The sequence below is a fragment of the Marmota flaviventris genome, chromosome 10, assembly GCF_047511675.1.
Source record: "Marmota flaviventris isolate mMarFla1 chromosome 10, mMarFla1.hap1, whole genome shotgun sequence".
NCBI classification, from domain to species: domain Eukaryota; kingdom Metazoa; phylum Chordata; class Mammalia; order Rodentia; family Sciuridae; genus Marmota; species Marmota flaviventris.
The window spans coordinates 112,232,628-112,247,743 of NC_092507.1; the positions used below are offsets into that span (position 1 = coordinate 112,232,628).

A 15,116-nucleotide genomic window follows, 5' to 3' on the forward strand; every position below is an offset into this window, starting at 1 on the left:
CCTTCAAAAGCCTCATAGTCTAGTGGCAAGAGTGACATTTTAAATAAGTAAGTAACAGTAATACACTGTTTTATTCAGCTCCTGCACCACTGTGACCAAAAGACCTGGCAAGAACAATTTAAAGGAGAACAAGTTTATTTTGACTCAGTTTCAGAGGTTCAGTCTATGGTCAACTGACCCCATTCCTCTGGGCCCAAGTTGAGGCAGAAAATTGTGATGGTAGGGCATGGCAAAGGTAAGCAGCTCAGGACATGGTAATCAGGAAGCAAAGCAGAGCTCCATTGACCTGGGACAAAATATAAACCCCAAAGGCACATCATCAGTGATCAACTTCCTTCAGCCACACTACCTACCTACAGTTAACACCCAGTTAATGCATCAGTGGGTTACTCCACTGATTAGGTTAAAGCTGTTCTATTCTAATCATCTCACCTTTGAACCTTCTTACATTGATTCACACATGAACTTTTGGGTGATATCTCACATCTAAACCATAACATACAATGAAGTTATTTTAAGAAACATTGAAAAGTACAATAGGAACCAGGTGCAGTGATGTAAGACTGTAATCCAAGAAATGCAGGAGGCTGAGGCAGGAGGAGCACAAATTCAAGGCCAACCTGGGGAACTTAGTGAGACCCTAAGCAACTTAGTGAGATCCTGTCTTAAAATAAATAATAAAAAGGGCTGGGGATGTAGTTCAGTGGTAGAGTGTAGTTCAGAACTGAGAGAGAGAGAGAGAAAAAAAGTACAACAGGAACATAGAGGATGTAACATATAAGATGTTGTCAGATGCAACATCTTATACCACAGCGATTTATTCAGAGTCCATTTCCCTACTGGAATAAAACTTCCTGAGAACAAGGGCCCGTGACTTAATTACCCAGCAGAGTACCTGGTGTAAGTCTTTCACACAAATATATTTTTCAAATGAATAGAAATTCTTTCACCTACTCTTCAACCAGAAGGCAAGGTCACCCATGTTGCCATCTTCACAGTTGAGTTCCAAACCTTACCTATTTTGTCAACAAAGTCATGGCAGTAATCTGAGAGGAGACAAAAGGAGAAGCTAAGTCTAGGTTTGCCAATTTCCAAAGAAATGGCCACTCTCCCCTCAAACAGGAAGAAGGATGGTAGAGTGCTTGCCTAGCATGTACAAGGCCCTAGGTTCAATCCCTAGCACCATAAAAAAATAAAAAACAGGAAGGAGGCAAGAGTTTAAGCGGGGAGTGGGGGGGGTTGGTCTGCAGAGATCCAGTGCAGAAGAATAACACACAGGTTCTGAGGTCCTTCCCTGAATCCCAGGACAGCCCTGACTTTCTGTATGTTACTGCTGTCTGGTATTCTTCTGACATGGAATACATATGAATGGTAGCCATCTAATCTCTATAGGAATTATAATAGTCACAGCCAGGCATGGTGGCACATTTCTGTAACCCCAGTGATGTGGGAGGCTGAGGCATAAGGATCACAAGTTCAAAGCCAGCCTCAGCAATATAGCTAGGCTATAAGCAACTTAGCAAGATTCTGTCTCAAAATTAAAAAAAAAAAAAGTGGTTTTTTTGTTTTTGTTTTTGTTTTTTTGATGGGCTGGCATATAGGTCAGTAGTAAAATGCTCTGCAGTTCAATCCTCAGCACCAAAAAAAAAAAAAAGAATTCATACAAATCTCATTATGAAAGCAATTTCTGGGTATGTATCCGTTCAATCTACTATAATAAAATATCACAAACCAGGTGGCTCAAAACAATAAAAATTTCTTTCTTATTGTTCTGGGGACTGGAGAGTCCAAGATTAAGGTACTGGTAGATCCAGTGTCTGCTGAAGGCCTACTTTCTGGTTCACAGATGTGTCTTCACATGGTGAAAAGGGCAAGTCGGCCATCTGGAGCTTCTTTTATGAGGGCACTAATCTTAAATATGAGGGCTCCACCTTCATGACCTAATCACCTCTGAAGTGTCTAACCGCCTGAAGCCTCACCTTGTGAGTAAAGATTTCAACACATGAATTTGGAAAATAAGATAAACACCCAGAAATTATATTTTTTATTTTCTGCTTTCCTAAGTGATCTCAAGTCCTTTATCTAGGCTCAGTTTCTGAAGGGACAGAAAGAAGAGAATACGGTGGGAAACTGAGAGCACAGGGGGATGGGATAACCCAGTAATCTCATTTTATCATAATCAACATGTAAGCAATTACAAAATTTCAGTTAGGATAAAACTAGCACAAATTTAAAGGGTCTCTGATTATAACAGAGAGATCTAGATTAAAAAACAAGAAGAAATCCTTCATAGCTCCCTTAATACAATTTAATACAATCAGAAAAACTTTCCATCCTAAAGATAAGGCAGATTTATTTCTTATACTTACATTTACAGAGACAGCAGATCTCATAAGGGAAAAGTAATAAAAGTTTATTTCAATCTGTCTAGACCCACCAGCCAAACAGATGGCTCCAGGAGATGGCAGGGAGACCCTGGGGCTCTGCATCCTCCTGAGCTTTGGACTGGGCTCTTACCTGTAGATGGGGTCCTGCATCACCAGCATCTTGCTCTCATCCCACGTCCACTCCTTTTTCTGCAATAAAAGAAGCTGTAAATGAATAAGTTAGGCTTGTCCTCAGCTATAGAACCAGGGCACACGTTGAACTACTAATGCTTATGCAAACACATGCATCTTGCTTCTGGCCTGACTTTTTCCCTCTAAGAGGCCCAGAGCTGATTGCTCCAAAAGGGCAAGGGGAAAATGTCATGTGTCTGATCAGTTTCCTTCACAAGCACTTCAGGAGAGTGTCTCTCCCTGGCAGAGAGCACAAGCAGGAGCCAAGGAGGCCTCAGGGGACCACAGACAGACTCTAAATAAAAATTTCTTAGAGAAATTGCAAGGAAAAAAAAAAAAAGACTACATATCACTCCAAGGAGGTGGGAGAAGAGGAATGAAAAGAAGAAGAGAGTAAAATAAAACATGTGGAGGAGGCAATCATATGCAAATGAAATGTAATCCACCCTCTCTCTTTAATTAAAAGGGAAAGGGGAAAGAAAAAAAAAGCCTCCAAGTGAGTTAACTAGTACATTTAATAGTCATTCAGCTGTGGTCCTAACTTACTGTGAACACATGGAGACCACCCCCCCAACTGTCTCCCCTCCCAACCAACTCCCCCCCACACCCCCACCCCACACACACACACAAGCTAACTGGGAGGCTAACTGCAAGTTCCAGGCCATCTTTGGCAACTTAGTGAGACCCTATCTCAAAATAAAAAAAATTAAAAAGATGTAGCTCAATGGTAGAGTGCTTGGTGTCCTTGGATTGAAACCCTAGTACCAACAATCATCATCATCATCAACATCATCATCATTATCATCAACATTATCATTATCACTCATCTATTGAAGACAGAGTCAAGAGAGGAGGGAGAGCAAGGAAGTATATATTGGATACTTTAGCTAGGTACCTTTGGTAAGTGAATTTCTCAGATAGAATGCATAGAGTGACTTCTCTAAACATATTAAAGTTTAGAGATTGTCCAGAAGACCAGGGGAGACTATGTCCAGGCCCTTAGAGTGACATTAGGAAAAAGCATTATCTCAGGAACTTTTCCCAAACACAACATTATACACACCTGGCATATGTCACACACATACATACATATTCACTCACACACACACACCCACACACCATTTAATCTTAATTTTCATTCAACATCAATCCATCAAATGAGGTGAATTTAGACTGGTTTACATTCACTATCAACCAATTCTGCCCAGCAGAGAGTGATGCACACCTGTAATCCCAGCTACTCAGAAGGCTGAGGCAGGAGGATCATAGGCCTGTTTCAAGGCCAGTCTTGGCAACTTAGTGAGACCCTGTCTCAAAATAAGAATAAAAAGAGCTGGGGACATGGATTAGTGGCAGAGCACTTCTGGGTTACATCCCCAGTACTCCCAATCAATCAATTTATAAACATTTTTGTGATCACCCCTCCCATGACATGTTTCCCAGACTTCTATCAGAGTCACCTTCTTTTTGTATACACTGTGTACTGGCCAGTATTCCCCTCAAAATCTGATGCTCTAAAACATCACTCACTGATTCACATACGGTCTGACTGGCATTTAACAGAGACATATTCTGATCTCTATTCCAGTCATGACACCACTCTTGACCCAGACAGATTGATTTACAGCCTCTTTAGCTCCCTCACGACCTGAATGGCACCCAAGGGAGGCTGGTTTCCAACTGATGGACTAAAATTTTTCAGAGTTAAAGTTCAGATACTGGCATATGTGCTTGTTTATTTACTTATCTAGTGTTACTGGGGATTGAACCCAGGGGTGCTCTACCACTGAGCTATATCCCAGTTCCTTTTATTTTTCATTTTGTGACAGGGTCTTGCTAAGTTTCCCAGGCTGACCTCAAACTGCCTTACCCTCCTGAAGTAGCAGCTATTTCTGGCTTAGATGCATACTTTAAACAGAACAATTATCCATCAAAGGGGTTATTTAAATGGCAAGATATGTTTAAAATATGATTGGATTTTAGGGCAGATTTATAATAATTTTTCACTTGTTTCAAGAGTATTTGCAATTATTCATGAAAGCATTTTTATGATTGCTACTTAAAATCTTTGTCAGATTATTCTAACATCTCTCTCATCTGGTGCTGGCATCTATTATCTTTTTTCTCCCCACTAAAGTTCAAGTTTTTGTCATTGATGGTATGGCAAGTGACTTCAGCTGAAACCTGAACCTTCTGAGTGTTATGACTCTAAATAAGTGTGTGTGTATGGGGGGGTACTGGAGACTGAACTTAGGGTGCGCTATCGCCGAACTATTTACCCAGCTCTTTTTCATTTTTTGATTTTGAGAGAGGGTCTTGCTAAGTTGCTGAGGCTCGTCTTGAACTTTTCAACCACTGGCCTCAGTCTCCAGAGTCACTGGGATTATAGGTGTGAGCTGCTACACTCAGCTCACACCTATAGGTATCATTTAAACTTTCTATTTAACTATCATACTAGGACACTGCTCAAACAGGGGAAAGAGGAGAATGCCACATTATCACTGCCAGGAGAGAATTAAATTCAGGTTTCCCACTTGACCTCTATTGACACCTGAGAGAAAAAAGGGTTCCTTGATACTGCTGGGTGTGGGTTGCAGTTCTAACTCCCCACCAGGCTCCCACTGCTGCTACTCTGGTTCAAAGGAGTACTTTGTTATTCACCTTCAACTATCCTGCACTGATTATATGCCTTACTGCACTATCATTCAGCTTCATTCCAATTAAGAAGTGGTGGAAGTCTAGGTTCTCCATATTGTCTCCAATGACACAGCACATGAGGAATAGGGGTGAGGTGGGGGAGTGAGACACTCATTACCAGCTGCTAGGGATGAAAATCCTGGCATCCTTCTTAGCTTTCTTTGACACTACCCAATGGGGTGGTGCCCCTTGCGATAGCCCAGCAGTGGTGGGTATCTAGGTTTCCACTCAGCCATGCAGCCTTGCAGGGAAGGGGGACAGATTTTTCTGTGTTGTTTGGCTGAAGGAGTGGCTATTGTCTAAGTTTTTCTGCCTTGCTTTGCTGCCCTTTTCACCCTCATCTGTATTTAGAAGGAGAAATAGGGGGAAATGCAGCTATGCTTTATTCCAAAGAACAAAAATCTGGGGTGGATGTGTGTGTAGATACACAGGTAAAATTTTTCTAAAAGAACTATTGCTTCCTGGGTTCCACCTCTTCAGGCTCAGGAATATAGGAGGTGAGGCCTTTCTGTAATCTGTAGTATCAACAAGCATTTCAGGTGATTCTGATATAGTATTCAGGGCCAGAATGAGGTGATTCTGATGTAGGACTGAGTATCAAAGAAAAGTTAAAGTGAAACACCCGGCCAGAGTCCTTTTCCACATACTGTGTGCTCCTGTGGAAGTCTTAGTCAGGCTTGGCACAGGGAAGGCCCCTGTCTTCAAAGACAGCCAACTGACCAAGATCCCATCAATGTTGTGCTTGGCCAGAGCCCACCCGCTGTGCTACTCAATAAAACATTCACTGTGAGTTAAACACTTAAGGGAGGCCTGCAGCAGAGGCTGCTCTGAGGGAATGAAACCTTGCTTTTTTTCATACACTTTCAGAAAAGTTTGCTCCTTGTATTCCTTGTTGCTCTGCTGTGATTTTCAAAGTTATTGGAAGAATGATCCCATGTACCAAAGAGATCATTTCATGATGCTGCCACATCCACGGCCCCTTTCTGATTATGAGCAGCCCTGAAGAGGGTTCTGAGGGTGGACAATGTGGTTTTTGCTGTGTGCAGCTGATGAGAACCACCATGCTAACATGGCCACGACCAGTGGAGCTCAGGATCAGTAGTCAGGTGCCTGAAAACACCACAGAGGGGCTGGCGCGAAACTGCCCGATCCCTGAGCTCCAGGATACAAAGACCCAGTTTTGCTCAATCAAATCCTCCACTAAACTAAGCTGAGCCCCCAAAACAGCAGATGGTTTTTGTGACCTGCTGCAGATATTTCCACTCAATCTGGCTGCAGTGCTAAGAAAGAAAAGCCATTGAGTGCCAGCCTCTTTCCTCCTAGCCTACCAGCATGCCTCCATTATCAAAAGTAGGCTGGGCAAGACTCTTCTTTGCATACCCAAAGAATGTAACTAATATGTTCATTAAGAAGAACAAATAATGAGGCAACATAATATAGATCAACTATTTTCCTTCTTTGGCATTCCTGACTAGGAGGATGGAGAGGCCAGGCTTCCAGGCACTTTGTATTAATTTAATAAGAGTGAACATTGTCGGGGTGTATAGAAGCCAGAAAATACCTTACTTTAGGGAGAAGTCCCAGTATCCATATAGAACATACTGAAGGGGGTGGGTAGGGTTAGAGGACACAAAGATCTTTTTGCCTACTTATTTTCCTTTTCTAAAAATGCCATTAAAATCTAGTCCTCTCCCTTTAAAGGCCTTATAGTAATCCTTGGGTAAGTTTATTAAATCTATAAAGAGATTAGGAAATCATCAAGATAATACAAAGGGTACAATAGGTAGAGAAGGGACTCACCTTTTTTTTTTTTTTCCTTTCCTTTTTCTGGGGGTGGGGTATCGGGGATTGAACCCAGGAGTGCTTTACCATTGAACTTTAATTTTAATCTTGAGATAGGGCCTCAAAAGGCCGGGTTGGCCTGGAATTTGCAATCCTCCCACCTCAGCCTCCTGACTTCACTGGGATTACAGGTATGCGCCACCATGTCTGGCTTACCAATGTTTTGGTTATTCAAGAACCTAAGGCAAATGTGTTGGAACTTTTTAATTCAATCCCTTCAATAACCAAATGATAATCTAAGAACATTAGAAATGAAGGACCCCCACCTCTCTTACCCATCTCTTTCAAATAATGCTCTGACGTGTGTAATCATGCTTGAGCCAGGTGTCACCCGTGGTTATCAGCTTGGTCTAGACTAGAACCAAGTTCTCCTGAATTTTAGACTAGTTCTGACTCCAGGACTCAGTAGGATTCAGTCAATTGCAGTACTCTGAATGCCTTAACTTAGAGGAAGCCTCCTCTTTTCATACCACTGTCTTAAATAACACGCTCTTCTCTCTTGGTCTAAAGTGGTCTCTCTTTATCTCCTTTATTTTACTTTGACTTTTCAATGATATATCTCTGTCCTATGGTGGAAGTCAACTTTGATTTATAACCCTGGAAAGCCAGTCATTAGCCTTCCTTCCTATTTTCTTCTGTCATTAAATTTTTTTCCTAAAAATAAATTTCCATATGAAAAGTGGGGAGGAAGTGGTTTCTGTATTGTTCTTTTTCTCTTTAAAATGCTTGCAGCTGGGCACAGTGGCACATACCTGTAATCCCAGATACACAGGAGACAGTTCAAGACCAGCCTAGGCAATTAGTGAGAATCTGTCTCAAAATGAAATAATAAGGGATGGGGATGGAGCTTGGTTGGCTGAGTACCCTGGGTTCAATCCCCAGTACTTTGTCCCCCTGCCCAAAGTTAGTGAGATACATAGCTTAACTTGGAGGACATTAACAGGAAATTGTGGTCACAAGAATGTACCCTCAAAGGTCCAGTTACAGAGAGTTTAACCAAGGGCCCCAGATGCTGCTACCTGAAGTCCATCATTGAACTTGGTTAGGCACCATGCTTTCCTGGGCAGCTCCCAGCCAAGCACTGAACATGAAGACATTCTAAGACAGCCCAGCTGTTTAAGAGACTTTCACCCAACCTTTCTTCTTCCTTCCCTGTCTCTGGCTCTTGGTAGCAGGCCTGCAGTCTGACAGCCATCCCACTCTTTCCCAGGTACTTCCTCACTTTCTCCCACAGGCATTTAATCCCATCTTTGCACTCGCTTGTTCGTGTCAGACTAACAAGGAAAGTGAGAAAGGAAAGATACAGGAAATTCATCTTTACATGTTTCATTTTTGATTTTTCAAAACTATCTTAGTTGATATGGAGGAAAAGCCTGTTGCTCTATTTAAAGAAGGAACTTCTAAATAACGCTTTCTTTTACATTATTAAAATTGACCCCCACCTGAAAGATGAACACTGAGGCTCAGGGGGAACTTATATCCCTCGAAATTCACCTGGTCCAATGGTAAATAAACTCTATCTCTTCTACCTCTAGACTCCATGTTCTCCTTGCTACTCCAAGCAAGTCTTTCACTCCCCTTTACTCTGAACAGAGGAAGGAGATAAAGGGCTGACTGCGTTTGTGTTGAAAGACCACGGAATGGAGTAAGCACATTCTTGATATAGGACCTTCTTTTTCCTTTATCTATTGAGTATGAATGTCAAGTCCTCCATGGAAATTCACAGCCATTTTGTCATCCTAAAAGCTCCTGGCAAGACATATTATGTGAGAACTGGTTTAGAGGTAGGTCTGCCTGAAACACTGCCAACAAGAGAAAACAGAGTCAGGAATAATTATCACAGTCATCCTCCCTATTTTTGGAAGCATAAAACAGATATGGCATGTTTGAAGCCCTGTCTCGGGAGCCCAAAGGTGGAAGAGGGATTCCTACTGATATTTATTTACTATCCCTACTGGAATCAGTAAGCGTGTCCCAAAGTCTGCAAATTTTGTCATTATTCATGCACATTATTCATGCATCTGACAGCAATGGCAACTTCTTTTAAAACTTTTTCTTAAATTAAAAAAACCTTGCAAAGACTATATAAACCTAGCTTGACAAAGTCTCCATGCTTCTAGGTAGAATAGGATTAGGCTGAAAATAAAGCTATCTCCTACCTTCAAGTATAACCTACAGATATAGGAAAATGCATTTCAAAACTGAAAATACTCACACAATTTTCTAACAAATCCTCACCCAATGCACATGGGTTCCTAATACATCCATTTAAAACTAGCAAGAAATAGCAGGCCACAAAAGACAACATGGTAAAAAGAAAACTGTACTGAGTTTAGGGAGCAGATTCATACTCTGGTCCTGTCAATGACTATGTCTACCTGGGTGACCTAGACACCAGGTGGGGGTGTCCCTGAACCTATCTCACTCTCTGTTGCCAGATCTAATCAATCCAGATCATTCTTTAAGTTCCTTCTCCTAAATTCTGGCTCTATAATTTTGAGTGCCCCCTTTATTTACCCAGTTAGATCTGAGTTCTATGTTACCATAGTAACCTAATACTATTGCTCGGGCATGAAAATAGTTGCCTTATGATGTGAATGTCCCTGTGGCAAAATGTAAGTTAGAAGTTAAAGACAACAAATGCAAGCACCATGTGTGCACACATGCATGTGTGCACGTGCGCGCATGTACACACACACACACACACACACACATGCACACACACACAGTAACATGGTAGTAGAAAGAACCTACTTGGAGATTTGAGCAAGACATACCTGTTTTGGATCTAGACTTCACCACTGATGGGACCTGAGATTTTGAGCAAGTTGCTCAATCTTCTTTTGCAAATGAGCATAATAATGGCATCTACTTCATGGGATATGTGATGATTTAGTGTTACAGTACATCAAACAAGACTAAAAAACAGTAGGTACTCACTATCAGTGTCAGCTCTTATTAGATTATTAGTAGCTATTCCAATTATCATCTTAGTGTGTAATTACTTCAATCAGTTTGCTCCCTCTCTCCTTCCACCTTCCCAAACAGATAAGATCTGAGAGAAGACATGTAACCTGCCCCCAAAAGCTCACAGCTTATAGGGGGAAGAGATAGATAAATCTAATGTGGGGCTGGGGTGTAGCTTCAGGGGTATAGCATGTGCTTAGCATGCATGAGGCCCTGGGGTCTATCTCTTGTACCAAAGGGAAAAAAATTCCCCCAAATGAAAAACACCTCCAATGAAATGGAGAACTGTAATAGATCTATTTTACACAGAGTGCCATGAAATATAGTAAACTTTGCTAGAAAGGGCCATATCTTGTACCCCTATGTATCTTATAAAAATATTTGTTAATGTGAATGATGGAGTATTTCTAGAATGTTGTCTTAAGGAATCCCAACAAAGTTATTGGATTATAAGAGAAAGCACATGAAACTGAGGCCCCTTTAGGTTCTTTTGGAACAATCCTTTGAATGAAGTTCAAGATTAATCTTTCTTATTCAGGATTCCACTCCCTAGCAAATGGTGGTACAGTGTAATTCTGGAATTATAATAAATAATCATTATTATATACACAGAAAAGATAATTACTTGGGCCTAGTTGGGAGTTAAAGAAAATGTTCAGATTGAGAGACATCAAAGCAAAGCTGATTATCTTGGTAACTGAGTTCACACCACAAATCTGACGTAAGATTTGAAAGGAATTTATGATTCATTATGTGCTGGCATTAGTTCAAGAAGAGAGCATTTTTAGATACTTATTAATATAACAAAAAAAGACAGTTTTTGCATCTCAGTGAGATGATTACAATATATTTGGCTATTGCCTGCACTAATATAACACACCTGAGAATCAGAGTCACCTGAATAAGTCCTACTACCACAGTCTAAATTAACAATTCCTACTGAAGCCTTCTGTATCTGGGAAAGGCTCTGATTCTTGTTTTTTCCTTTTTTTTTTTTTTTTTTTGTTTTTTAAACTGACAGACTGATGGGAGAAGAGAGAGGGAGAAGAATGTCATAATCAAAAGGAACAAACTAGACTTCATTATATCCTGTTGCTAAGTACTTATTTCTTTCTGACATAATGGCACTATCACATACAAATAATTTTCATTCATCCAGCCAGCCAAGAGCCACAAATACTGAACACACTCTCCGTGTACCTGGTAAGTGCTGAGCTCACAAAGATTGCCCCTTCTCTTAGAAAGTTCTCTAAAGGTCAAGAGTCCCCTGTAAACACACCTCCCTCCTCAGACAGGAAGCACACCACCATTGACCAGTTACAAATAGGCTAAGAAAGGAGGCCCAGTGGCTGCTTTGAGAGGCATATGACCTCACAGGGTCTCCTCCTGGCCCAGAGGATTGGAAGACAAAACCATATAGTAAACCACCCAGCCTGTAGTGTCTGCTTTCTTTGTTGCCCAGTAGTTTGTCAAAGATTTAAATACATACTGGTGATCTAAATTTATATACAAGTTTAAATTGCAGAGTATTTGAGCTGGAAAAGTGAAAGTGATTATCCAACCCAGCTCCGCATTCTTTTTACTTGAAGATCAGAAAGGCAAAATAATTCACTCAGAGGACAGAGCCAGGAAAGGGGGAGCCAGGACCAGAACCCAGGTCTTCTTGCCTCTGCTTAGGGCTCCTTCCAACATGTCATGCTGACCCAGGAAATATCAGCATGCTGTCTGCAGGAACAGAGGACCATTCAAAATCTTTGCCAACTGGTCTAGTACAGACAACTGAGTAACCACTACGGAATGGCAGTCGTACATGGCAGTGCTGTCTTATGCATGAATATAAGCAATGGTTATTGCTACATCCATAGCTACCAAGCAAGGGTTTCAATTTGTAACTTAATCATGGTGGCCATCAGTGACATTTGCCAACTGCTTCATTTCCTTGGAGAAAATTATGCACTTACACTATAGCATCTCTAGTCTGTTGCCAACCCTATAAACAGGTAGGAAGAGAGACTGAAAGTGTGTGTGAGTGTGGTGGTAGTACATGCAGACATCAGAGGACTGTTGCATGGGAACAAGATGACAAAAGGCTGATTGCTGTTAATGTGCGTTCATCTGGCACAGGCAGCTGACAATGTACACTATGATTAAAGGCCTTATCCAAATCATAGCTGTGGCCCTGAAACGGACACTGAGCGTGGGTGGAGGAAGCAAGGTAGGACAGGAAGCTCCTCTTTCCCAAGCCTGGCATCAAAAGAATTGGACTTAGGAAAGATCCAATTCTAGATGCTAGAGGTGCTAGATCACCTCTTTCCTGGGCCAGCAGCAGGGTGAACACTGAAGACTACCAATCTCAGGGTTTCAAAGTGAGTCACAAATTCCCCTATTCCCTCAGGGAGATGCTACTTCAGAAGAGCATTCCTGTACTTAATGGAAGGAAGAGCTGGCTTATCTCCCAGATGATGCTCAGCATTCTGCTGTCCTTAAGTGCTGTGTGACCTAACCTCAGTTTTCTTGCATGCAGAATGGAAGATAGCACTGCATATGATACGTGATATATAGGGAGACGGTGATGTGAGAGATAAGACCATGTCCTAAGGCAAAACCATGAAGTTACTTTATAATGGACAACATCAGAGATATATAAAGTTATCTGAAAGGAACATATAGGTACCAGGACAGCAGAACTTGAAATGTAACATAACTGAAAGTAAACAAAGATCATGTCAGACAAAAGTGTATGTGCTTTGGATGGTGGGGAGACTTTAGTACTAGCAGTCATGGAAGTACAGAAGCCAGAGTCTTGGAGGAAAATGCTAGAAAGGTCTGTTGGACAGACCCTAGGAACAGTATCCACCCATCAAGGCCACTACAAACATCCAGTGGATCCAATGGAGGTCAGCAAACATTCCTCTCACGTACTTAGCCAACTTTCCCCACTGCTGGGCCCACTGAGCAATACTCTAATAACTCGCCTTTTCACATCATTTGCCTCCATTTGAGAGGAAATGTGCTTGTCAGGATAATGAGAATATCTGGTCTAAGAGACTTTTCTATGTCTCAAAGTGAATTAAGACACTGTTGATCCAGTTTATACATCAGCCTCTTTTGAGCTCTGTCAACGTGAGTTAACATCCTACAGCCTAAAACTTCAAGCTGATGAGTCTGAGTTTCTTGGTTTGAAAGGCCGACAGCTCAGCTCCTGGCAATGAAGGGGCAGGTCAGTGAGGAAGTGACTGGCCAAGAGAAACACCTACAAGGACTGATAAAAGGATAGGTGACAATGAGTGTGAAAGCATCTTGTTACCTGGAAATTGCCTATAAATGGCAATTATGTTGGTACGTATGGGTGCTGCCTCATCAGTTTCCTTCACATGAAGGGCTGAATAAAGCCATCTGACTCGTGGCAAAAGCCAGTTTCCCTGGATCACAAGCTCAGGTTGCCTTGGCCCTTTCTTTCCTCTGAGGATCTCTTGCTCAAGTTAACATTGTTAATGTTCATATTTTTAAGCTCAGGGTCTTAATAGACATCAATTTGCTTCAGGAACTCCTGAGAGGACAATATTCTCAAGATTGTTCCATGGCTACCCACCGTGTGCACACAGGTAAAGGGGACAGTAATAATCCCCAGGGCAGCAGCAAGTGTAATGGGACACAAGGATGCATGGGGGGCGCTGCAGGAAACCTGGGGTGAGGCCGAGGGTTATACAAGCGACAGAAGAGGATAACTGCTGAGGGAGCCTCCTCTTGTCCATTCCCCACTAAACCTGACACAGGTTGAATATCCCTTATACAAAATGCTTGGGAGCAGGCAGACGTGATGGTGCATGCCTGTAATTCTAATGACTTAGAGTCTAAGGCAGGATGATCACAAGTTTGAGGACAGCCTGGGCAACCCAGCCTGACTCTGTCTCAAAATTTTAAAAATAAAAGGGCTGGGGATGTAGCTCAGTGGAAGAGTGCCCTGAGTTCAGCCAAGAAAGAAAGAGAAGACCTCATCAGATAAAGGGGTGATTATGTCCAGAGAATATTCTAAAAGGAAAAAGTATCCCACATCCACCTTCCCCAGTCTCCTCTTCACCACAGTTTCTAGTTCAGAGCCACTTACCTTTTTCTTCTTCTTCAGAATCACTTTCACTCCATCCACTGAAACCATAATGCTCACTTTCTTCTTCTTGATATTCTTGGCTTTAAACTCATACTGCAAAGGAGAAGAGAAGAAAGAAACAGAAACTGATTAGACCAGTGCATCTTCAGGACCCCAGCTAGCCCACAGAGTGCCACAGGCAGTCCTAGGGGACTAGTGCACTTCCTGGGCACAGGGAGAACCTCAGGGAATCTTTTTAGGTAGATGTCTTTTTTTTTTTTTTTTTTTAAGGTAGATGTCTGTAGGCAGGGGCTCTCAGGTAGTCCCTAGGTTAGAACAGGGACCTTAAATGGTCATCAATCCCACCACCCAGCCAACAGCTCAGACCAAAGGAATGACTCATCACAATGAGATTGACCTAATACATCCTACTGAAATGAATATACAACCTGTTTTGAAAATCTCATCAACATATCAGAACCTTCCCTCCATAACTTATTCTATTATTTAATGACTTTGTCAGGAAAGAATTCCTTGTGTCTAACCAAATGTTGCTGGAACTCCATTCTATCCCTGGTGAAGATTAAGAAGAACTGATACCAGTCTTCATATCAGGGCTTTTCACATATAAAAAAATAATTATGAATTTTTTGGGGGGTCGGAGGCAGGAACTAGGGATTGAACCCAGGGGCACTTTACCATGAGCTACATTCCCAGCCTCACTCCTTTTTTTTTAAATTTATTTTAAGACACAGTCTCACTATATTGCCTGGGTTATAAACTTGAAATCTTCCTGCCTCATCTTCCCAAGTGCTAGGATTACAAGTATGCATCATGGTGCCCAGCCCACCCCTCTATTTTAAATTCACCTTTGCAGTTCTGGACAGGCTACTCCAACTGCAGCTCTGAACTCCTGAGGAATGTAGCCCATCCACAATCCCATATCTTTCTGTTACATTTTGGCA

At 41.8% G+C, this 15,116-nt stretch overlaps 1 protein-coding gene across 3 annotated transcripts in view; it reads right to left on the reverse strand.

The window, feature by feature from the left end:
* Positions 1-15,116, reverse strand: part of LOC114080902 (carboxyl-terminal PDZ ligand of neuronal nitric oxide synthase protein) — a 312,785-nt gene that overhangs the window by 85,032 nt on the left and 212,637 nt on the right. For 2 of the 3 annotated variants that reach the window (XM_071618241.1, XM_027922492.2), the window contains exons 3-4: positions 14,173-14,265; positions 2,518-2,591 (exon numbers count right to left, since the gene is read on the reverse strand). In XM_071618241.1, coding sequence (XP_071474342.1) covers positions 2,518-2,591; positions 14,173-14,265 — 167 coding nt within the window. The remainder of the gene's footprint in view (positions 1-2,517; positions 2,592-14,172; positions 14,266-15,116) is intronic. The other variant, XM_071618242.1, reaches the window with a different exon arrangement.